Source organism: Telopea speciosissima, chromosome 10 (assembly GCF_018873765.1).
Source record: "Telopea speciosissima isolate NSW1024214 ecotype Mountain lineage chromosome 10, Tspe_v1, whole genome shotgun sequence".
Classification (NCBI taxonomy): Eukaryota; Viridiplantae; Streptophyta; class Magnoliopsida; order Proteales; family Proteaceae; genus Telopea; species Telopea speciosissima.
Window position 1 is genome coordinate 7,747,103 of NC_057925.1, and position 25,814 is coordinate 7,772,916.

A 25,814-nucleotide genomic window follows, 5' to 3' on the forward strand; every position below is an offset into this window, starting at 1 on the left:
AAACACTGTTCATGGCACTATTCATGATACTGTTCACGTGAATAGTGTCACAGCCCAAATTACAATCCTACCCTTGTTCAAAAGTACATAAATAAAGCATAAATAAAAAACCCAAAATACCCTTATAATATCGGGTAACACATCTCAACACTCCCCCTCAAGTTGGGGCATAGATATCACATATGCCCAACTTGACTAGACTAGGATAAAACAACTTCCCACTCAACCCTTTGGTGAAGACATCAGCCGAGTTGATCTCCGACTTCACAAAAGGAATACAAATCTGCCCACTCTCTAACTTCTCCTCGATGAAGTTGCAGCTCAATCTCCACATGTTTGGTACGGTCATGCGCGACTGGATTGTGGGCAATGCTAATTGCTGCTTTGTTGTCAGCAAGACAACATCATTGGAAGATGAATAGAACCACGAATATCAAGGAGTAAACTCAAGCCACAGTAACTCACATATGCCTTGCCATAGCACGGAATTCAGCTTCAAGACTAGATCTTGCCACAACATTTTGCTTTTTACTCCGCCATGTGACTAGATTTCCTCCAACAAAAGTACAATAGCCGGAGGTAGATTTCTATCGGGTTACCACCCCATCAAGATCTCGTGTAAGCCTCAATGCGAAGATGGTCACGAGGAGACAAAAGGATCCCCTTTCCGGAGCCGACTTCAAGTAATGGAGAATACGAAGAACAAGCAGCCAGTGGAGTGGAATAAGGATCACGCATGAATCGGCTCACAAGACTCACAAAGAATGGCAATATCCGCCTGGTGTGGGAGAGATAAATTAGCTTCGCCACCAATCGTTGATATCGCCCTTATCAACAGGTTCACCATCCTTCTCTTGCAGGCGGGTAGTAGCTTCCGAGGTAGTGTCACAAGGATGACAACCAAGCAAACCATCTCGATAGTAAATCTAGAACATACTTTCTCCTGGGAGAGAAAGATGCCTTTTGGAGAACGGGCAACTTCAATCCCAAGAAAATATCTTAGCTGTCCTAGATCTTTTATGTCAAATTCCCGTCCCAAGAAAGCCTTCAGGTGAGAAACTTCATCTGTATCATTACAAGTCACAACTATGTCATCAACATAAACTATGAGAAGAGTGACCTTTTCTCCCTTTCGCTTGATGAACAGAGTATGTTCAGCATGACTTTGTTTGTATCCACAGGAGACCATGGCTTAATGAAACCTACCAAACCATGCCCGTGGAGATTGCTTCAACCCATAAAGTACCCTTTTGAGCCTACAAACTTTCCCATGGGTCTTGTCAGAGGAAAAACCTGGAGGAACATCCATATAAACCTCCTCTTCCAACTCCCTATGAAGAAATGCATTTTTTACATCCAACTGTTGTAGGTCCCAGCCAAAGTTGACAGCACAAGACAGTAAGACCCGGACAGTGTTCAGCTTTGTAATAGGGGCAAATGTCTCCTGGTAGTCGATCCCATAAGTCTGAGTGAAGCCTCTGGCCACAAGCCTGGCTTTATATCTATCCACTGTTCCATCTGGCTTCTGCTTGACAACAAATACCCATTTGCACCCGATTGGTTTCTTACCCGAAGGAAGAACAACTAGCTCCCATGTCTCATTTTTAAGTAAGGCCGTCATTTCTTCCATCATGGCTGCTTGCCACTTTGGATCTGCAATCGCCTCCTGCCATTTCTGAGGAATAGAAACAGAGGAAAGAGAAGAAACAAATGCACGATAGGAAGGAGATAAAGCATCATAGGAAACAACATTGGAGATGGGGTGTTGGGTGCATGACCTAACGCCTTTACGAACAGCGATAGGTAAGTCAAGGGAAGGATCCTTACCAGATGATGTAGTAGGGTCTGGATCTGGATCAAGTGCAGACGATTGTGGAGGTGGTATGGTGGTGGTGGTAGTCTCAACTTGTCCTATGCTCTCCCGGGTATATACCTTATCAACAGGGATTTAACTGACTGGTCTACGCTCCCCCTGAATAGGAGCCACTATAGGAGCTGAAGTTACAGAGGGCTCCCCCTGAATAGAATCCGGAAGAATAGCAGACACATCTTCAAAACCCTGATCCTGCTCCCCCTGAAGAGGTGTCTGGGAATAATATGACAAGGACTCATGGAAGACAATATCCATGGAAACAAAAGTACGACGAGAAGGTGGATGGAAACACTTGTATCCTTTCTGGGTCGCAGAATAGCCCAGAAAAATACACCGAATGCTCCGTGGATTAAATTTCCCATGAGGATGATGATTGCGGACATAGCCAACACAACCAAAAACTTTGGGGGGAACCACAAAGGAGGAGGAACCCTGGAGGAGATCAACGGGGGAACGACCATCAAGGACACGGGTAGGCACACGGTTGATGAGATAAGCAGCGGTAAGAATGGCATCACCCCAGTAGTGAGAAGGAACCTGCCGTGCAAACATAATGGCCTGGGCGACCTCAAGGAGATGTCTATTTTTCCTTTCAGCAACCCCATTCTGGGCAGGTGTGTCAACACAGCTGGTCTGATGGACAATACCATGTGCAGCCAAATAAAGTTGGAACTGACCCTCCATGTACTCTCTGCCATTATCACTGCGTAAAATGCGCAAGGTGGCATTGAATTGGGTCTGAACCATACGATGAAATAACTGAAAACAGCGGAAGACCTCACTTTTATGGCTCATCATGTACACCCAAGTGGCACGAGTATAACAATCAATAAACGAGACAAACCATCGATGACCAGAAAGGGAAGTACAACGGGCAGGGCCCCACACATCAGAATGAACCAAAGCAAAAGGAAACTCACTTCTTTTATTTAATGAAGAATAATTGGAACGAGTCTGTTTGGCCAAAACACAAGCCTCACATAAAAACTCATTCCTATTACAATGCTTAATCAAGCTCGGAAACAAAAGAGACAAAGTACTAAGGGATGGATGACCAAGTCGGCAGGCAGAGATGAAGGTCGGGGACGAGGTGGATCTGTAAATGATGAGTCGTAGAGGAAGCCGAATGCAAAGTAGAAGGCTGACCCGGTCAAGTAAGTAGAGACCACCCCGCATCTTACCACCCCCAATCGTACGCCCCGTCTCCAGATCCTGTATGACACAATGAGAAGGGAAAAAAGTCAGTTTGCAGTTCAGATCTCTAGTGAGACTACTAATAGAGAGAAGGTTGGTAGAAAAGGACGGAACATGCAAAACAGATTTTAATGAAAGGGTAGGGGAGCAGCGTATGGAACCCTTCCCATTAATAGGAGAAAGGGAACCATTAGCTACTCGAACACTTGTCTTTGCGGAAGATGGAGAATAAAGATGAAATACATGGGAGGAGCCGGTCATGTGGTCGTGGCACCGGAATCTATAATCCAAGGACTGGATACAGCCGATGCACACGGACTCTCTGGAGTACCGAGGCAAAATTAGAACCAGGAGGGGTAGCAGGTGTAGATGCCGTAGTGGAGGCAGCGGAAGAGGCCTGTAGCATGCGACGGAAAGCTAGGAGCTCATCCTGAGTAAGCCCAATGTCAGATGAAGGGGCAGCAGCAGCAGGAGTAGGAGAATCAGCCATATGAGCCTTAGGCTTAAACTTCCCACGGGCTTTCTTTTCCTCAAAATCAGCAGGCTTCCCATGGAGCTTCCAGCATTGAGCCTTAGTATGATAGAGCCTGTTGCAGTGTTCACACTTGACAGGACCTTTAGGGACAGCAGTACCACCATCAGTAGTGGTAAGAGAAGGAGTACTGGAAGCAACTTACAAGGCGGAGCGATCAGCAGTAGAGGAATGCAGCATAGCAGCCCGACGAGATTCCTCATTATGAACCAAGGCAAAGGCCTGTTCTAGGGATGGAAAAGGGGACTGCCCAAGTACTTGCACCCGAATAGGATCAAACTCCATATTTAGTCCAGCCAAAAAATCAGAGACACGTATTTTGTCATCGTGTTTGCGATAGGCAGCCAGATCAGTAGCAGTAGAGGGCTGATAGTCGGAGTAATGATCCAATTGTTGCTATATGTTCTTGAGGGCAGCATAGTATTTGGAGACAGAGAGCTCCTGTTGGGTAGTGGCATTAGCCTTCTTTCTAATCTCATAGACACTGTGCATCATTCCCCGTGCGACCATAAGTCTCTTTGGCACCATTCCGGATAGTATGGAGTGTCAGAGAAGAAAATTGTCTGAGATATCCCCTTGCATAGAATGGATCAAGTAGGACATCACCATCGCATCATTCGATAACCACTTGTTGAGCTGAGAACCCTCTTCCCTGGTTTAGTTGTTGTCCCAAGAAGATGGCCGGTGAGGCCACGGCCACCATGTCAAATAGGTAGACCGAGACCACCAGGTAGTTAGAGCCATCAAGTTTGATTGGGGCAGCAAGGGGAAGAAAATCAGTCCGGGGCTGGCCATCAATGCCAGAAGAGGCCGAAGAAGAATCTGAACCAGTCATTGCAGCAGGTAACCAATCTTCAATGAAGTAGCAAACAGCCAAAAAATATCCAAAAAAATTCTGGAATCGACCCCCAATAGAAAAGGGCTGTATTGGAGCAAAAAATCTCAGATATGTAGGTTGGGAATGATGTCGAATGAAGGCAGCAAGGGTGCCAATCAGATGCAGCAGGAACCAGCAGCCCAACCCCAAGATCGATTAATGTCAGGGTTTTGAAAAAAACCCTGAGAAGAGAGATCGATAAGGGGCTGGGGTCTTCAACCAATCTGATGAAGTGAATAGGGGCTGAGAACAATATCAAATAAAGATCCCACAATAGAAGATGCAGCCGAAACAGATGTAGAGGCCTGATCTCCAAAAAAAATAGGAATCTTCAAATCGCAGACAGTGCTTCAGCTCCACTCGATCCAAAAAAAGAGGCATAAAAAGGAGGTATATTGGGGCAGCAGCTAGATCATTACGATCACCTCAGTAGTGCTGCCCTAATGGGAGAAGAAGAACCAAAAGAAAGGAAGAAAGAAGAAGGGAAGAAGCTCGATGGAGGGAAGGAGAAAAAAATTGAAGGGAGGGAGGTGGGTTTTGAAAACCTAGATCAGAGTGTATTTGGCTCTGATGCCATGTTAACAAAAGAGGAATTTCGTGAATGGCTTGAATGATCAATGAGATCAGTCAAACTCAATAATAATAATAAAAGAGATTACAAAGGGAAACACTGTTCACGGCACTATTCATAATACTGTTCACGACACTGTTCACGTGAACAGTGTCACAACCCAAATTACAATCCTACCCTTGTTCAAAAGTACATAAATAAAGCATAAATAAAAAACCCAAAATACCCTTATAATATCGGGTAACACATCTCAACAATATTGATGCTAGTAGTGATGGTGATGCTAGCAGAAAAAAGGAATACCAGGGAATAAGATTCAAAGAAGATGGTGTATTCACAAGGGGTGAATGCTTGTTGAAGGAAAAAGGGAAGCAACCATGGTACAAGCGACCCTGCCAAAACCCCTCTTTGGATCCACATCCTCAGTCTCATCCCCCTCAGTCAGGTAATTCCCCTCCTTCTGAATTAGATCTTCCCATTGTAGTGCGAAAAGGGAAGAGAGCCTGTACTAATCCCATAGCCCAGTTTGTTTCCTATGACTCCATTTCTCCTACAGGTATTGCTTTTTCCACTGCTCTAGAGTCTTCTTCCATTCCAAAAAATGTCACAGAGGCCTTATCCGATCCAAAATGGATGCAAGCAATGACTGAGGAAATGGTGGCTCTAGAGAAGAACAATACTTGGACACTGTTTGGCCAGGGGGAGAACTCCAGTTGGATGCAGATGGGTCTATACAATTAAGTATAGATCCGATGGTACAGTGGAAAGGTACAAAGCTAGGCTGGTTGCAAAAGGGTATAGTCAGGTGTATGGCATTGACTACCAGAAGACTTTTGCCCCTGTAGCCAAACATAACTCCATCAGGGTCCTTCTTTCAGTGGCAGCCAATAAAGATTGGCCTATGTACCAATTAGATGTGAAGAATGCATTTCTTCATAGAGACTTAGCAGAAGAAGTGTACATGCAGCCTCCACCTGGTCTTAAGTGTCCCTTAGCTGAAGGGAAAGTGTGTCTCTTGAAGAAAGTTCTCTATGGCCTCAAGCAGTCCCCTAAGGCCTGGTTTGAGAGATTTAGACAAACCATCCTAAAGAATGGGTATTCTCAGAGTCAAGCTGACCACACCTTGTTTATCAGGAGGAGTAATGGTACAGTTACCGCTCTCAATGTCTATGTTGATGACATTGTGGTAACTGGGAATGATGTTGTTGAGATAAACAAATTGAAGTCTTATCTGGCCAAACAGTTTGAGATCAAAGACCTTGGACTCTTGAAATATTTCTTGGGGATTGAAGTATCTAGATCAACGAAAGGAATCAACATTTGCCAAAGGAAATTTGTCTTGGACCTTCTAAAAGAGATAGGGATGCTGGGGTGCAAACCAGCTACTTCCCCCATTGATCCGAATCATAAACTTGGTGATGAATGTGGTTCTCTTATAGATGCAAGTAAGTACCAAAGATTAGTTGGGAAACTAATCTACCTCTCTTTGACTCGACCCGACATCTCCTATGAAGTTGGGGTGGTGAGTCAGTTCATGCATGCTCCCAGGAGTGGACATCTGGATGCAGTGTATCGCATCATTAGATATTTGAAATCCTGTCCAGGAAAAGGTCTTCTATTTGCTAGGCATGATCATTTGCAGATTGAAGGCTACATAGATGCTGATTGGGCTGGTTCAGTCTCTGATAGGAGATCCACTTCTGGATACTGTACCTTTGTGGGTGGTAATCTAGTTACTTGGAGGAGCAAGAAACAACCAGTTGTAGCTAGATCCAGTGCAGAGGCCGAGTTTAGAGCCATGGCTCATGGAGTCTGTGAGCTTATGTGGCTGAAGAGGCTTCTTCAAGACTTGAGCTTTACAACTGAAGGGCCAATGAGACTTTATTGTGACAACAAAGCTGCCATAAGCATTGCCCATAATCCGGTTTAACATGATCGAACCAGGCATATTGAGGTTGATCGTCACTTCATCAAAGAGAAGCTGGATTTTGGGTGCATTTGTACTCCCTTTGTGAAGACTGGTGATCAAGTAGCAGATATCTTCACCAAGGGTCTCCCTCCTAGTCTCTTTAATACCCTATTGTGCAAGCTGGGAATGTACGACATTTATTCTCCAGCTTGAGGGGGAGTGTTAGAGTTGTTAGAGTATCTTGTATAAGGGTAGTTTTGTCATTGTCCTGTTAGAAGACATGACTAAGTTGTATTTTTTCTTGTTCTTATTTTATTTCCTTTTACCTCCCTAGGGAGGCCTATGTAATTTATAAGAGTTTATTAATGAAGTAAGTTGTGTGTGGAAAATCTCAACACGCACAACCGATTCTCTCCTAACTCTTCTTCTCTTCTCTTCTTCTCTTCTTCCCCCCTTCTTCCTCCTTGCTGATAACTCCTTAAACTTCCATTAGAATCGATCCATTGAAACTTTAACTCAAGCACCAGGTAATGAATCATCTCTTGATCCTGATGATTGCCTTATTACTCTCAGAAAAGGAGTAAGGGCCTGCATCAAAAATACTATTTCTAGCTTCATCTCCTATGACTCCTTATCCCCCTCCTACCGTGCCTTTGTTTTTAATGTTCTATTTCTATTCCACAGGGTTGGAAGGAAGCTATCACATACCCAAAATGGAAGAATGCCATGGTAGAGGAAATGTAGGCCTTGAAATGACATTTGGGAGCTTGTACCTTGTCCTAATGGAAAGAAGCTAGTTGGTTGCAAGTGGGTATCACAGTAAAGCAGAATGGAGATGGAGCTATTACTCGCTAGACTGGTTGCCAAGGGATTCACTCAGACCTATGACATCGATTACGAGGAAACATTTGCCCTAGTGGCAAAAATGAATTTTGTTCGAGCCTTGTTGTCTTGTGCTGCATACATGGGGAGGGACCTTCAACAATTGGACGTGAAGAATGCCTTTCTCAATGATGATCTTGCAGAAGAAGTCTACATAGACATTCCTCCTGGTTTTGAAGCATCTACTACAACTGGCAAAATATGTAGACTCTGGAAATCACTCTATGGGTTGAAATAGTCCCCTCATGCCTGGTTTGGCAGGTTTCAGAAGAAGTTTGGCTTCAAACAAAGTAATGCTGATCATACCCTGTTTATCAAACATAGAATTGACAAGGTCACAACACTTATTGTTTATGTGGAAGATATAGTGATCATTGGAGATGATGAAGCAAAAGTCTCTTCTTCTACAGACTCGACTAGCAACCGAGTTCGAGACTAAAACCTAAGACATCTCAAATACTTCTTGGGAATTTTATTGAAGTAGCCAGATCCAATAAAGGGATCTTCATCTCCCAAAGAAAATACATTCTAGTTCTTCTTGAAGAAACTGGGATGCTTAGTTGTATACCCGCTGATTCTTCCATTGAAGTTAACCACCAACTTAGCAGCACCGGTGGTGATTATGTGGATAGAGAACGATATCAACGTCTCGTAGGAAGACTTATATATTTGTCTCACACTAGGCCGTAAATTGCCTATGCTGTAGGAGTTATTAGTCGCTTCGTACATGATTCAAAGACTGTTCACCTTGAGGCAGTATGCAAAATTCTTCAGTACTTAAAGTCAGCTCTTGGAAAGGGTATTCTGTTCTCAAACAATGGAAGTTTGAAGTTAGAATCCTTCACTGATGCTGATTGGGCTGGATCCATTGATGACCGCCGCTCCACCTCCTGCTTCTGTACATTCCTTGGAGGAAATCTAGTCACTTGGAGAAGTAAAAAATAATCCGTTGTTTCCAGATCCAGTGTCGAGGCTGAATACAGGGCAATGACTCAAGGAGTGTGTGAACTTATTTGACTGAAAATGCTTCTCAGTGATCTAAAAATAGCATTCCTGAGGAACCTATAAGAGGCTCCACTGTGACAACCAAGCTGTAATCAGTATAGCGAATAACCTGGTTCAACATGACAGGGCCAAACATGTTGAAATTGATCGACATTTTATCAAGGAGAAAATCGAAGATGGTCTGATATGCACTCCTTTTGTTACTACAAAGAACCAGTTGGCAGATGTCTTTACTAAGGGCTTGTCCGTTAAGACCTTCCATCCTATTGTTTCAAGGTTTGGCATGCATGACATCCATGCACCAACTTGAGGGGGAATGTTGAAGGATTTAAGATCGACCCGGTTTGGTTCGGTTCTCTTTGGTTCTCTTGTTAAAGTGTGTAATGTAACTAGGTACATTATATTGTCTAGATTCATTATGCACATGTTGCACATGTTAATTGTGCTGAGTAAAACTTCCTTGTTTGTAATGATCTTAAGTCATAAATAAAGTGGTGGTCTTTGTCATCTTGACAAGCCAAATCATTCTCTCATTTTCCTTTCTCAACTGTTTCTGTTTTGCATGTTTATTGAAACTGTATTGAACCATTTTGGGTCGTATTAATTCGTCTAGAGTCGTATTAACCCGTATCGGTCAATACAGGAAAGATACAATATTTTCTTATTTTACGTATCATATTGGGCCCTCCTGATGCCGACACGTATCGTTCGATATGGACTGATATGATACGATACTTGATTCCATGCCTACTACATCTTCATTCAGTTTCCTATCTAGTAGCCTGTATCTGACCTGACATTGCAAGTGTTTTGGAAAAAATTTTGAACCACTGATCATAACTTTCTTTGTAATTTTCACCACAGAATCTATGTAAATATTTGGTGATTGTTCTGTCTTTTATGATTGCATCCAATGTGTTAGTTGTTTGCTTTTGATATTTTAGATGTCAAAGTTTGGTCTTTTCCTCACCGAGTATTTATTTTCCACAAGGGGTAGTACATTTATTCATTTTTTTTCTATGCAGGTACACTGTCAGTGGTGATCCTCGCTGGTGCTGTACATTTCTTCTGGATCCCTCTGATCCGCTATTTGTCCAACTGGGGGAAGCTTTTATTAGGGAGCAGATCAAAGGTGTGCTGCATGTCTTATAATAATCTATGTTGAAGTTTTTATATGAATATTGCTAAAGTTTCTAGCTGTTAGTTATGGTCTTCGTCTATTAGTTGTGGTTTTTGTTTATTAGTATTGTTACTGTTTCTTTGTTACTGTCTATTGTCTAGCATAGGGGGTTATTGTCTATTGTCTTTTCTTTGTAAGGGCTTGTATGTAATAACATAAGTCAGAGATGTCCTCAACTTGTAATTATGGATTCTTATCATTATAAATATATCACTAGCCCACGTTGGGAAGATCTAACGTCTACCGTAAGCTAGCTTTCTCCTACTTTCTCTCATCTCTTTTCTTCTTCTTCTACAAAGTCTTGGTTGGTAAGCTCTAATTCTGTAACACGGTATCAGAGCTATGTAGAAGAAAAGAAAAAGGGAAAAAAAAATCACCCTCTGTTGCTGGTTTTCTTCTGCTCCACTGCTGTCCCTTTTCTGTTTTGCTCTTTGTGAAACCCTAGTCGATAGATGATGAAAAACTAGGGTGTCTTGTCTGTTTTTTTCCTATCTGTGTATGGATTTTGTGTGTTAATATTTGTTGTAATATGGGTTCAAGGGTATTTTAGTCTTTGGGGGTATTTCAGTCCTTGTACCTATTCTAGAATGTTCTCTTCATTATTATAAATAAAGATGGGCTAATGTCTAAGGACATAAGCCATTATTCTCAATTCTGACATGGTATCAGAGCTGGGATCCACATCGGGATCCTAACCCTAATGCCCTCCATCATGAAACCGTAGACCATCCCTACCGTCTCCCCTCTCTCTCTCTCCTTTCTCGGTTTTTGCGGCGCAAGCACCAACACCACCGCCTCCCGCCACCGGCTCTCTCTCTCCTCTCAGTTTCAGCACTGCCTGTAATGCCCCGTGGTTGAGACCCTTGTGGAAGGAAAGAGGTCTAGGGATCAAGTCACACTAGTTGCATAGGAGGTATTTATATTCTATTTTTTTTATTTTGGGAGTCAGATTTGGGGGGGGGGGGGGGGGCACCAAGGGAGGAGAGAATCTTTGTCATACATGGAAGGGATAGACCCCCCATGCGTAAAGAGGGACAGCTGTATTAAAAAAAAGAAAATGAAGATTGGATTGGAGGAACCTTGGCAAGAAAGAAAAAAGGAGAGAGAGGGAGTGGACGTGAGAGAGAGAGAGAGAGAGGGATTTAAAGAGAAGATTGGAAAAAGGGCAGAAAAAACCCCACCATTTGAATTCGTGAGCAAGGAGGAGAAAAAGAAGAAGAAGAGGAAGAAGAAGAAAGAAGGAAGGAGAAGAAGACCAGGTTAGTATTTTTTTCTTTATATTTTTTTTGTGCAGTTCACTGTTGAGTGGGCTGTGTTCTAGTACCTTATGCTATGCGGCAGCATGTGGAAGTACTTGACAGGGGTTATCTTCTTAAGGGATTAGGGGGCTGATATAAGATTTGGGATATATTTAATGGTTAGCGTGTTACGTTGTGGGGTTGTGACTCTCCGGTGTATGAGAATCTTAGAGGGCTGGTTTTTACTCGACTGCGGATTGAGGTAGGTGGATTATAGTGAGTGCACCCCACTGGTGTGTGCAGTATATTAAATTGTGAATGATTAGGTGTACAGTGTGTCCCACCTCGGCCCGGTTTAGAAGGGCTAAGTGTGACTGGATGTCTCTGGCATCCAACCAACCCACCAGGATTGCAAGTGCAGTACCTTATTTACAATCATTATCACAATACAGAATTTAAACGCAGCGGAAGCAATTTAAATATAGAGATAAGGCAGTAATAAGGAAATCTAATGATAAAACAGTTATATATATAAAAGTGAAACTGAGTTACAAGACTATCCCACACAGTAGTTCAGAACCAAAAGACATATTTACAATAGTCTGTATACAAAAGTGTTATAACAAAAGAAAGGAAGTAGCCTGGTCTGTCAGGTAACTTAAGAGAACGCGCAGTCGTCACATGAGCACGAGACATCGTGCTCCACCATAAGAGGAGTATCAAATCCAAGAGCTGAAGGAGTGTCCTGAGTAAAAGAGGCTCCCACAGAAATCCCAGCAACAGTATCTTCTGAAAAATATGAGGATCCATAGGGGTGAGCTCCACTGAGCCCAGTAAGGAAAAACATGCAAGCACATACAGATAGTCCATGATGAATGACCTAAAATAAACATGCTCCTAACATGGATACTAAGTCTCATGAGGTATAAGTACTACTGTAAAGAATGCTAGCCTCGGTCCTGGAAACACATAATCAGACGTCGGTCATCCGAGCGAAACCATTCTACTACGGTGGAGACCCGTCAGCTCAGGCATCAAACATCTGACGCTAATGGACCCCCAGTGACTAACCCTACTGTTAAGTTCCCACACCTGTAATGTTCTTCGGTAATGGGACAATGAATGGCATTCCGGAATCATCCCTTCGGACCTACCACGGGTTATCCAACACCTCTCCCCTATTGGTAAGGGACGCAGTACTGAGCTATGTCAATCCTAACCATATGCAGTCTAACATGATGGCATATGTATCAAATAGAGTAATTGTAAGTTGACCAGTACATCATCATCATTCATACAGTTCCAATTATAGTATCACTGCAATGTAACATGCCAATGCATCCTAATTCACATACAACTAATGCAAAGAAGTAAAAGCTATCACCCTACATGATCTGAGTTGTATTCATGATGCATGACATGGCATACCTAACAAATAACAGTTAAGTCAATAAAAACACTAAATTAAGTCCAAATTTCCCTTACCTGATATAACAGACTAATCTAGCCCAGCAAAACTCCAATAGTCCAGACAAATCACACAAAGAATAGGTTTACACTGCCCTAATTAACACAAAACATCACAAATTAGACTTAGGAAGAGTCCTAGGTCAAAACCCAATCATTTGGGTACAAAATAGGGTTAAAATACTGGACCGGATTCAGAGCCCAAGCGTTACGGTCAACCGGTTGCAGGCCTGCAACTCCATCTGGTTCAAAAGTCTGAATTGGGGCTTTTGTAGGTAGCCCATGGATCTTGACATGCAATCATCCAATTTCAGTTTTTTGGACCTAAACTAAGGTAGGTCAATGTAATTTAACAGTTTAATCCAAAAACCTTAAACAAATTAGGGGTTTTGGCTAATTAACCCTAATTTACCATCTAGGGTTAGTGAATTGGACAATTCAACTGTGAATTGGAAGACAAAATGGAAAATTACAGGTTGTAACAATACCTGAACCATAAATTGGTCCAAATTAGGGTTAAAACATAGGGTTTGGTCAATTAAACCTGTCAATTCTATGGTTTAATGGCTGAATTGGGTTTAGAACCCAATTAGGGATAAGAGAATTGAGAAGAAGAGGAAGAGTACAGCAGGGATTCATGATTTACCTGAAACAGCAATAGGGATAGGAGATGCAGCCTTGCTTTTATGCTCCAAGGTCTCTAATGGAGGTATCCAAGCTTCCAATTCAAGTCCAGGATCAAAGCTCCAAGGTATACTTCTCTTTTCTCCTTTCTTTCTCTATTTTCTCCAAAGTTCTAAGGCTGGAATCGATTCTCTTGTTTTAGGAAATAATGAATAGTACTGATATGTTGTTTATATAAGTGATTCAATTAAGGCATGTTTGCCTAATTAAGCCAAAATATGATTTCTTAATTAGTTTCTTAAAACTGATTCTAATTAGAATTATCTAATTAATTAGCTTCATTTAACTATAAGATGATGTCATATGACATTAGGGGAAATTCAACTGGGGTAGACTACTGGGAACTGGATTCCCCACTGGGGATGTGGGTCCCACAGATGGAATTACCATACTACCCCTATATACACTAATTGGTCAATATTATATAAATATACACAAGGATAGATTACAACTTACAATTGGATTAGGAAAGGGAAAGATTTTGCATGCGCTCGAGTCAGCAGATCTGACACAAGTAGCTCTGGTGCACGGTACCGGCAAGATTCTCAGATTCCAGAATAGCAAGTTGTGAAGACTCCCTGGAATCCTCTATAGGTGAGTCGAGGAGTTGATCTGCATCCTCTACTGATACAGCTCACAGCATCGAGGCAACCATGGACACAGAATTGGAACCTGAAATCACACAAGTTCCAAAGTTCAAATTTACAGTGGTTTTCACACAGTGTACTACTGTGATTTATACATATGCTGGAATATGTGCATAAAAGAAGGTTTTAATTGAGTCTATTTCCATGTGTTGCTGTGACATATATATGTATATATATTCTTAAAAACAGTAAAGTAGAGATGTTAATCTAATCTTAGACATCTTGTGCTGTTGTGACTTATACATGTACTGTTAAGTGTATTAATCCCAGTTTGTTACCATATACTGTGACAAATTTATATATTGAGATATGACACTGTTAAGAGCATTATTATTTCATTATTATATCCATGTACTATGATATATATATATATATATATATATACTTAACAGTACATGTATAAGTCACGACAACACAATATGATATATATATATATATATATGGGGGTATTCTGGACATTTTCTTCTTTCTATTATGTTTCTATTATGTGGGTTTTAGTCCCATATTGCTTATTTGTAATCTGTCATCTATTTTCAATGCTATAAATAAAAGAGCTTGGGGTGATCATTAATCATCCAAGCCTTACTCTAATTCTGAATCTGTTAACATGGTATCAGAGCAACAAGGTAGGCCTTTTAGAGGAAGCGGTTCCAACATGGTATTAGAGCTTTGACTACCAGGAGACCATCAGGAGACCTTTGCTCCTGTTGCAAAGTTGAATACAGTTCGGGTTTTGCTATCTTGTGCAGTCAATCTTAAATGGGATCTACAACAGCTGGATGTGAAAAATGCTTTCTTAAATGGAGAGCTTGGTGAGGAGGTATACATGGATATTCTACCAGGATTTTCTTCTGACAGTAATCAAGGTAAAGTGTAAAAGTTGAAGCGAGCACTTTATGGGCTGAAGCAGTTACCTCGAGCATGGTTTGGTCGGTTTCATAAGGCCATGATTTCTGTGGGCTATAAGCAGGGTAATGCTGATTACAATCTCTTTATAAAGAGGGCTGGTGAAAAACTCACTGTTCTTATAGTCTATGTGGATGACATTATGGGTACTGGCAACAATGGTGATGAGATAAGCCTGTGGAAGAAGTTTCTTGGGCAGGAGTTTGAGATTAAGGATCTAGGGAAGTTACGGTACTTTCTTGGGATTGAGATTGCCAGATCTTCTAGAGGCATCTTTCTCTCCCAAAGGAAGTATGTCCTAGACTTGTTGGCTGAAATTGGTTAGTTAGGGTATCACCCTTCAGATACTCCTATGGAGGCTACTGTCCGTCTCAAAGAAAAGGAGGATGAACCTGTTGATAAAGGCCGGTACCAAAGACTAGTGGGGAAGCTGATTTATCTCTCACACACATGTCCAAATATTGCTGTTGCTGTGAGTACTGTGAGTCAGTTCATGCATGACCTATATTCTTCTCATATGGAGGCTGTTCTTCGGATTCTTCATTACTTGAAGTCAGCTCTTGGAAAAGGCATTCTTTTGTCTCCTCATGGTCACCTACGGATAGAGGCATATACTGATGCTGACTGGACTGGTTCTGCAGATCGGAAGTCTATCTCTGGGTATTATTCTTTTGTAGGAGGCAATCTTGTAACTTGGCGTAGCAAGAAGCAGAATGTGGTGTCTCGTTCTAGTGCTGAAGCAGAGTGTCGGGCTATGGCACGGGGCATTTGTGAGTTACTTTGGCTGAAAGGCTTGCTACAAGACCTTGGTGATGGGTTAACAACTAGTAGTGCTAGAGATCAAGAAGAACCAAGGGTGTTCCTGTTCATTTTCCTATGATGTTGTACTATGACAACAAAGCTGCAATCAGCATTGCACACAACCTGGTACAGCATGATTGCACCAAGCATGCTGAAGTGAACATGCATTTCATTAAGGAGAAGTTGGAAGAAGGGTTGATTTGTATTCCCTTTGTGAAGTCTACTGATCAGGTAGCTAATATTTTCACTAAGGGATTGTCTAGGAAGTTCCATCTTAATCTAGTCAAGTTGGGCATGATTGACATATTTGGTCCAACTTGAGGGGGAGTGTTAGAACTATAGGGGTATTCTGGACATTTTCTTCTTTCTATTATGTTTCTATTATGTGGGTTTTAGTCCCACATCGCTTATTTGTAATTCTGTTATCTATTTTCAATGTTATAAATAAAGAGCTTGGGGTGATTATTAATCTTCCAAGCCTTACTCTAACTCTGAATCTATTAACAGAGCATCAATTCATTATTATATCCATGTATTATGATATATATGCTTAAATATGGCACTGTTAAGGGTATTAGTTAATGCCATATACCATGTAATATACAATGTATACGTGCTAAAATGGGGTACTGTGGAGTGTATTTACCTGCTGTTAACACTGTATATTATGTCGTATATACATGCTGAAATAGGGGTGCTGTGGAGAGTATTACCTACTATTTTTTTTTTATGAATAAAAAAATTCATTTCAAAGGGAGAGAAAAGGGGGGAGGGGGGGGGGGGAAGGAAACATACAATCACGAGCCAATTATAAGGCCCTGCCAGTAAAAGGGGTAAGACAAGGGCCTGCAATAAGAAGGGGAGGAACCCCAACCAACCACAACAACAACGGGCAAAAAAAAGGGGGGGGGGGGGGGGAACCAACAACCACAACAAAGCGGCCTATCCAGGGTCCAAAATCCTGCGACAATGGGCATGATCTCTGATTTCCATACTTAACGGCAAAATCTTCTCACCGATGGGCAAGGAGTAGGCAATGTGGGGCCAAATTTTGGGATGGGGAGGGATGTTGGAGTCATGCCGGAGGAAGACACAAAGGGAGGGGGGAAGGATGTTGGGCTGGGGAGGAAGCTGGGATGGATTAGAGAGAGAGGGAAGGGCGCTGGGCTGGGGCAATGGGGGGGACGACCCAAGGGGAGAGTAAGGGCCCAAATTTTGATGGACTAAGGAGGAAGGGCAAGAAGAGGCTGGCCCAATAAGGCCATCAGGATCAGGGGTTGGGTTCGACCCAAGAGGAGGGATAAGGCCCACAAGATTGTGGGTCAAGGAGGGAAGGCGAGATGGATAAGGCCCATTAAGGCAGTCGGGGGAGGGGATGACAGGAGAAAGGTTAGGGACAGACGAGGGGCCCACCAAAGCGGAAGGAAGTGGCAAAAGGGGGGGGGGAGAAGATTGAGGAAATAAAGGGATTTTGAATCCCGAGCTTGAAGAGTCAGGACCAAAAGCCGAGAGAGGGATAGAGGAGGAGAAAGAAGAGATAGGGCACCGACTAGGCATCGTACAGGGGGGAGGAGGATCAGCTACAGATGACAGCGTCTCGGGATGTTAAATTATGTACACTAGAATACCATGGGGGTATTCTGGTCTTTTGGGTGTTTTATTTATTCTTTATTTATGTATTTATGAGCAAGGGTAGAAATGTAATTAGGGCTGTGATACTGTTCACGTGAACAGTGTCGTGAACAGTGTTTTCCCCCCTTGTATTCTCTTTTATTATTATAAATAGAGAGCTTGACTGATCTCATTGATCATTCAAACATTATTCCACAAATCTGTTTTGTTAACACGGGAGGAGGGATAGCAACGCAGTCGATGGTGAGAGAGGCATCGGAGTTTTGTAGAGAAGATGAGTCAGGACTATTGGTTCGAGTGTTGTTAATGACCTGAGGTTCGATGGAAGAGGCAATGGCAGAGTCGCCAGACATCACAGGACTAGCACTGTCCTCGACAGAACCCAAGGGCAGAAAGCGGTTGCTACTGAAGGTCCCAGGAGGATGGACCAATAGTCCAGAGGGGTTAGCTAGCTCGAGCCCTAGAGGCGAAGTAGAAGTTGAGGCCCGTCAATGATCTTTCTTGCGCAACCGGCTGCAGCGGCGAGCATGGATGGGGAATGGGTTAGTGGAAGGGAGAGTGGCTGTGGTAGGAGGAGGGGGAAGGGGGTAGTGGGAAGTGATGGGGCCTTGAGAGCCAGGTACAAAATTACTAGCATAAGGTTTGGATTGCAGAGGAGGGGAAGGGGAAAGGGAATCAGAAGCCAAGGCCGGAGGATGGGTGGAGGGAGAAAAGAAGTTTATAGGGCATTTACCAAAGGGGTGGCCGAATACCTTACAGGAGGTGTAGTGGGGTGGAAGCCAGTCGAAACAGACAGCATGACTAAAGGAGAATCCTCTGTCATCTTCAACCAGAATAGAGGAAGGGAGAGGGGAATCAGTAGAGACTTCAACGCATATCCTAACAAAGGCCAGAGGACTTGTAAGTTGTAACTTTGTCCTCCCATCAGAGAAGAGAGGTTTGCCGAGAACCGATCCCACGATGCTCAACCCATCCTCGCACCAGAAATGTAGTGGAAGACCAGGCAAAGAGACCCACAGTGGGATGGAGAGAAGATCAAAGGCGATTGAGTTAGAGAAAATGGTTCCATTGTCGCACAAGAATTGGTTTCCGTCCAACCATCCAAGGGCCACATTCAAGAGCACAGACTTTGTCTCCGACATCTGAGAACTTGAAGATGAAGATGCCATTGCCCAATAGGTAAACATCTAAACCTCCCTATAGTTGCCATTGTTTAGAAAGAAAGGATTTGACAAAGGGGAAAGGAGGGTGGCTTCCTAAGAAGTACCCAACAAGGAAGTTTTCCCACTTCTTTTCCTCATTCACAAGAAGATCAGAGTCATATCGAGCGACTTTAGAGGAGCTGGAAGTGAAAGGAGGCACGAAGTGAAGGGGGAGGCCCTCTCCAAGGGGAGATTTAGGTTGACTAAAGAGGGAAGACCAGGCAAAGCTTCCCAGGGGAGGAGAAGGGGTAATGAGAGAGGTAGCAGAGGAGTTGGGAGGGGGAAAAGGGTCCTCGGGTGGTGGCGGCACCACCCCAAGGCGGTCGGACATGGGCGACACCTCAATGAAGCATCTTGAGGAATTTATTACCTACTGTTATTACCATATACTATGTGCTATATATGCTTGCTGAAGTAGTGTACAGTGGAGGGTATTTATCTACTGCTATTACAACGTATTGTGATTTATGTGTGCACTGGAATACAATATAGTTAAGAGCATTAAATTGATGTTAAATACACTACACTGCTGAGATGCATTTACTAAAATTCATCATTGTTGAAGTTATAATTATTATTAAGAAATTATGGAATTAGTACTGCTGAATCAAGTGTCCTTGAGATTATTTTGTGATATTTTTGAAAAAATTAATTTCTGGGGATATCTAAGAATTTGAATCTAGAGTGTTGTGATTCTAATTGGTGGGAGAGTTTGAGGGTAAATACTCTGCACCGTGTTGGTTGAGAGTCATAGCCCACCAGAGGGGTTGTGTTTCATTGGCCACGGAATTATATCCACTGTACACAAATGAGTTGTCAATGGTGTATTTGTAGTCACAGAGTGGGTGACGAAAGAGAGTGATTATGGTGGGGCCGTGTTTTCTCTCTCGAGATGGGCGGTGGCAGTCTATATCTCTCAGTGCCGGCTTGAGTGATAAAGGGTGTTATAATGGAAAGGGTTTTAATGAGAAATACTATTTTGGAATTACTAGAAATATTTGTTTGACATGTGTGAATGTTTGTTGTGTTGTGTCGTGTTCTTACTCTAATTTATTCTACTGTGCCATTTAGCTCACCCCTATTTTATGACATTACAGAGGATTGAAACGGAAGTGATCATGGTAGAGTGCTCAAGGGTGACTTGAGGATGTTATTTCAGTTTTTGTTGATTTATCTTACTTTTAGATTGATGTATTAGGGATTTTCCGCTTGGTAAACTTTGATATTTGGGATTTTAATGTCTTTTTGATTTTGAATAACATTAGACTGCCAATAGTAGGATTTATATGGTTTCAACTACGATGGTAAATAATTTATGTTTGAGATTTGGTTATTGATGGTTTATTATGAAAAATAAAATTTATTTAAGCGATCGTTTGATCATTGCCCGTGAGGGCCGGGCCCCTACTTATATCCGGTTTGGTCATGACACTGCAATAACCAAATCTTAATATTTGTCTAAGCAATCGTTTGACCAGTGCCCGTGAGGGCCGGATCCCTACTTATATCCGGTTTGGGTCATGACACTGTTAATAACCAAATCTCAAACATAAATTATTTACCATCGTAGTTGAAACCATAAGAATCTTACTGGTGGCAGTCTAATGTTATTCAAAATAAAAAAGACATTAAAACGGAAGTGATCATGGTAGAGTGCTCAAGGGTGACTTGAGGATGTTATTTCAGTTTTTGTTGATTTATCTTACTTTTAGATTGATGTATTAGGGATTTTCCGCTTGGTAAACTTTGATATTTGGGATTTTAATGTCTTTTTGATTTTGAATAACATTAGACTGCCAATAGTAGGATTTATATGGTTTCAACTACGATGGTAAATAATTTATGTTTGAGATTTGGTTATTGATGGTTTATTATGAAAAATAAAATTTATTTAAGCGATCGTTTGATCATTGCCCGTGAGGGCCGGGCCCCTACTTATATCCGGTTTGGTCATGACACTGCAATAACCAAATCTTAATATTTGTCTAAGCAATCGTTTGACCAGTGCCCGTGAGGGCCGGATCCCTACTTATATCCGGTTTGGGTCATGACACTGTTAATAACCAAATCTCAAACATAAATTATTTACCATCGTAGTTGAAACCATAAGAATCTTACTGGTGGCAGTCTAATGTTATTCAAAATAAAAAAGACATTAAAACCCCAAATATTAAAATTTATAAAGCGAAAAATCCCTAATGCATCCATCTAAAAGTAAGATAAATCAACAAGAATTGAAATCACATCCTCAAGTCACGCTCGGGCATTCTACCATGATCACCTCCGTCTCAATCCTCTGTAATGTCATAAAACAGTGGTGAGCTAAACGGCTCAGTAGAATAAATTATAGTAAGAGCACAACACAACACAAAACAAACATTCACACATGTTAAACAAATATATCTGGTATTTCCAAAATAGTATTTCTCATTAAAACCCTTTCCATTATAACACCTTTATCACTCTAGCCGGCACTGAGGGAAATAGACTGCCTCCGCCCATCTCTCGAGGGAAACACGACCCCACCATAATCACTCTCTTTCGTCACCCACTTTGTGACTACACATACACCACTGATAACTCACCTATATACAGTGGGTATAATTCCGTAGCCAACGGAAGACAACCCCTTTGGTGGCAATGAGTTTCCATCGACACGGTGCAGACTATTTACCCTCAAACTCTCCCACCAATTTGTATCACAACACTCTAGATTCAAATTCTTAGATATAACTAGAAATTCAGTTTTTAGAAATATAACAAAACAATCTTAAGGACACTTGATTCAGCAATACTCATTTCAGAATTTCATAATAATAATAATAACTTCAACAATGATGGATTTTAGCAAATGCATCTCAGCAGTGCCGTTTATTTAACATCAATTTAATGCTCTTAACTATATTGTATTCCAGTGCACAAATAAATCATAATACATGGTAATAACAGTAGATAAATATTGCAAAGATCTTAGCCAGAAGACTCAAGAGTGTTGTTGATCTGCTGGTCAGTGAAAACCAATCAGCTTTCATCCCAGGCAGGAACATCTCTGACAACATCCTCCTTTGCAATGACTTAGTGAGAGGGTTTGATAGGAAAAATCATTCGCCCTCTATTCTCTTGAAGATTGACATTCACAAGGCTTTTGACTCTCTTAGATGGGATTTTATTTCTCAAGTTATGCTCAAGATGGGGTTCCCTATGCCTTTTGTCAACTGGATTACTCACTGCATCTCCTCTCCCAAGTTCTCTGTTCTCCTCAATGGCAGCCCGGCAGGTTACTTTGGTGCTACTGTAGGCATTCGGCAGGGGTGCCCTTTATCTCCTTACTTGTTCACCTTGGCTCTGGAAGTCCTCTCTAGACATTTGCAGTCCTGTACTGATCAGCAGCTCATTACTCCTATGCCCAAGTGCAAAGCTTTAAAGCTTACCCACCTTGCTTTTGCAGATGACTTGATGATTTTCTCCAAAGCCTCCATAGCCTCGCTCGAGTGTATATTGCTTTGTCTTCGTCAATTCCATGCCAATTCAAGGCTCCGCATCAATCCTAACAAATCCCTCATCTTCTTTGCTGGTATTCCAGAATTGGACAAAAGGGAGTTTCTTGACAGCTTTGGTTTCCTTGAAGGCCATCTGCCAGTCAAGTATCTGGGTCTCCCTTTAATCCCAGCCAGGCTCTCTGCTCATCACTGCACTCCCATGTTGGATCTCATCAGGAAAAGGCTTCAGTTATGGAAAGCCATGCTCCTCTCCTATGCTGGTAGACTGGTCCTCATTATATCTGTCCGCTTCCTACATCTACTGGTCCGGCATCTATGGGTTGCCGCAAGCATCCATCAAGTCCCTGGAATCCTTGTTAGCTGCTTACCTCTGGAAAGGCTCTGACACGCCTAGGTTTCTCCACCCTCTCAAATGGGCTTCAGTCTGCCTCCCAAAAAAGAGGGTGGTCTGGGTATCAGAAGGATCAAAGAAGCCAACCGGGCTGGTATTATCAAGCTCATTTGGAAGATAGCCTCTAAGAAAAAGAGCATTTGGGTTGACTGGGTTTACTCGAGACTCCTCTGGCAAGACTCTATTTGGACTGTTACTGTCTCCTCTGAGGCTTCTTGGGTTTGGCGCAAGATCCTAGAAGCTCGTCATCTTATTCAAAGTCATATCCACAATCACATTGGAGATGGGCTCTCCACCTCTCTGTGGCTGGACAACTGGCACCCTAAAGGAATATTACTCCATCTTGTCACCCCAAGGGTTATCTATGCTTCGGGTTTTCATAGGAAGGCTTGGGTGGCTGATATTATCCATCTTGATGATGGCTCCCCCAACCTCCTCTTCGCAGCTTATCTCTTATCCTGGAGTGAGCTTGATCTATCGTGAAGGTTGCCTACTGGGGAGATAGTGTCTCTTGGAATGCTAACAGCTGTCCTGCATTCTCCTCTAAAGGAGCTTGGAACCTTATCCGACAGAAAGGTCCAATGGCTATTTGGAGGAAGCTTCTGTGGTTCAGGCATCACATCCCTCGGCACTGCTTCACTGCTTGGAGGGTCTTCACTGAATGTCTTCCTATACAAGCCTTCCTTCGCAGGCAGCACATCTAGGTGTCCAGTTCTTGCTGCCTTTGTTGGAGCAACTCGGAAGACTCGGCTCATCTGTTCTTTGATTGCCCAGTCTCCAAGGCCATATGGAAAGGCATCCTCTCCAAATGCTGGCCTGCCCAAAGAAGGATTCTTAGTTTCTCTAGAGAATGGATTTGGGTTGACATGACCTATGGAGGAACTTCTGTGTGTGATTCAGTGGGAAAGATGGCTTTCTGTGCTGCTATTAGTCACATTTGGATGGAGAGGAATATTAGAAAATGGACCTCCAAATCGCGTACCTTTCAGCAGATATGGGATTCCATTTCCTTTGAAATCTCCTCAAAGCTGCTGTCTGCCCCTCCCTCTTTTTGTAAGGACACCCCAAGGAACAGGCTTATTGTTGTCTCCTGGGGTCTCTCTAATGTTTCTCTTCTAGCTCCTGTTAGCTAATGCTCTCCTAGCCTTGGGCTCTTGTATTCCCCCTTTGGGGGCCTTTCCTTTTTCTTTAGTAATTATATTCTTTATTCACCCAAAAAAAAACAGTAGATAAATATCCTCCAGAGTACACTATTTCAGCGAGCATATAACACATAGTATATGGCATTAACAGTAGGTAAATACCCTCCACAATACCCCATTTCAGCATGTATATACAACACAACATAAAGTAATAACAATAGGTAATACCCTCCATAGTACCCCATTTCAGCATGTATATTAAACGTAATATATGGTATTAACAGTAGGTAAATACCCTCCACAGTACCCCATTTCAGCAAGCATGCATAGTATATTACATGGTATTAACATGGAATCAATACACTCAACAAAAGAACGATGTGTTCTCCTATTTTAGCCGTACCAGTTGGATCTATCTTATGCGCCAGAAGAACGATGTGTTCTCCTATTTTCAGCTGTTCCACAAGATGATTCAAACTCCATTCGATACCAAGGTTAAGATATTTCAGACTAACAACGGGAAGGAAAACATTGATGTCTCTCTTCAAGCCTACTTGTCTACTCATGGAATTATACACCAGACTAGTTGTATTGACACTGCACCTCAGAACGGTGTGGCTGAACGGAAGAATTGTCATCTCTTGGAAGTGGCCAGATCTCTCATGTTTGCCATGTCTGTCCCTCCTCAGTTCTGGGTGATGCCGTGTTCTTGGCGGCCTATCTTATCAATTGGATGACCTCTTGGGTTTTAGCATCTCGCTACCCTTTTGAGGTGTTATTGTGATCAACTTCTTTTGTGGTGCCCCCTAAGGAGTTTGATTGTGTGGTGTTTGTTCGCAATCACCGTGTGAGTTGCAAGTTTAATCTGAAGGGGCTATGCTGTATTTTTCTGGGTTATTCTGCCACCCAGAAGGGGTACAAGTATTATCATCCTCCTTCCCGGAAAATGGTTGTCACTATGGATGGTACTCTTTCTGGAGACAAAAGCTTATTTTCCATCTCATGCACCTCTTCAGGGGGAGTCTTCTAGTGAAGAGGTACTCTGTATTGCTTCATTGGATGTGCCTACAATGGAAGATCCGTCTGTTGAACTTAAGAACGGTATAACAGGGCAGGAACAGGAGCAGCCTTTAGTCCAGGGGGAGCCTAACACTTTGAAGATATTTACTCGAGGAACATGGCATAAACAAAAGCAAGTTGATAATACTACCACCACTGCTCCTAACCAGTCGTCGCTACCGGACCCTTGAACCCATAGTACAACACATTCTTATAACAGAGCCTTAAGCATACTACTCCTTGTTTCACTAAATCATTAGCCACCTCATTAGTACTTCTCACTTTCCATTAAAACAAGAAATGCATTTGAGTACTTAGGTACCAGTGTGTCTAATATAGTTTATAATGCCCATTTAATGAAGGTTCACTCACTTCCCAAGACAAGTTAAATTATCTAAGTAAACCAAATGAACTAAGGTTGAAATCGATGGTTAAAATGCATAAGATTAATATTGTGGCAATTGCAAAGTCTAAAGTGCAGTCCTCTAAGGCGCAAATTGTGTTGAAAAGGGTTAGTTTGGATTCGGTGTACATTACAGAGAGAATCTGGATTTTTTGGAGAAGTACGTTGCAAGTAAAGGTGGTGGAGGAGAATCTCCAGTTTGTCAAGCTGGATTGCCTGGCGGCCAATGTTACCAATTTCCATATCACTTTTGTCCATGGGCTTTGCACTACGATTGAGCGGAGGGAGATGTGGGAGGCTCTTGAGCAGATCTCTAAGTCTACATCCCTTCCCTAGTTGGTTGGTGGTGAGTTTAATGCTGATTTGGCTCCCTTGGAAAAAGTAGCTGGCAGACCTACGTGCTCCTTGTCGTTGGATGGCTTTGGTAATTTCATCAGCGGTGCTGGCCTTTTGGACGCGGGGTATGTTGGCAATTTTTTCACTTGGTCGAATAACCAAAGTGGTTCGAGGAGGGTTCTCGCCAGGCTGGATCAGTTTCTGTGAACTCGGCCTGGTTGTTAGCTTTCCTCAGGTGTGAGGTTACCCACCTCAGTAGAGCTTGCTCGGATCATGCACCTTTGTGGCTCTCTGTTCCTAATCCTAGTACCCGTTCCTTTTCGGCTTACAAATTCTAGCAGATGTGGTTGTCGCATCCAGACTTTCATGAGTTTATCAGGAGC

At 42.4% G+C, this 25,814-nt stretch overlaps 1 protein-coding gene across 2 annotated transcripts in view; it reads left to right on the top strand.

Annotated features, from left to right (window-relative positions):
* The window catches only part of LOC122641958 (alpha-N-acetylglucosaminidase-like), a 107,515-nt gene that overhangs the window by 30,213 nt on the left and 51,488 nt on the right, over positions 1–25,814 (top strand). For both annotated transcript variants that reach the window (XM_043835313.1, XM_043835312.1), the window contains exon 8: positions 9,869–9,975. In XM_043835313.1, coding sequence (XP_043691248.1) covers positions 9,869–9,975 — 107 coding nt within the window. The remainder of the gene's footprint in view (positions 1–9,868; positions 9,976–25,814) is intronic.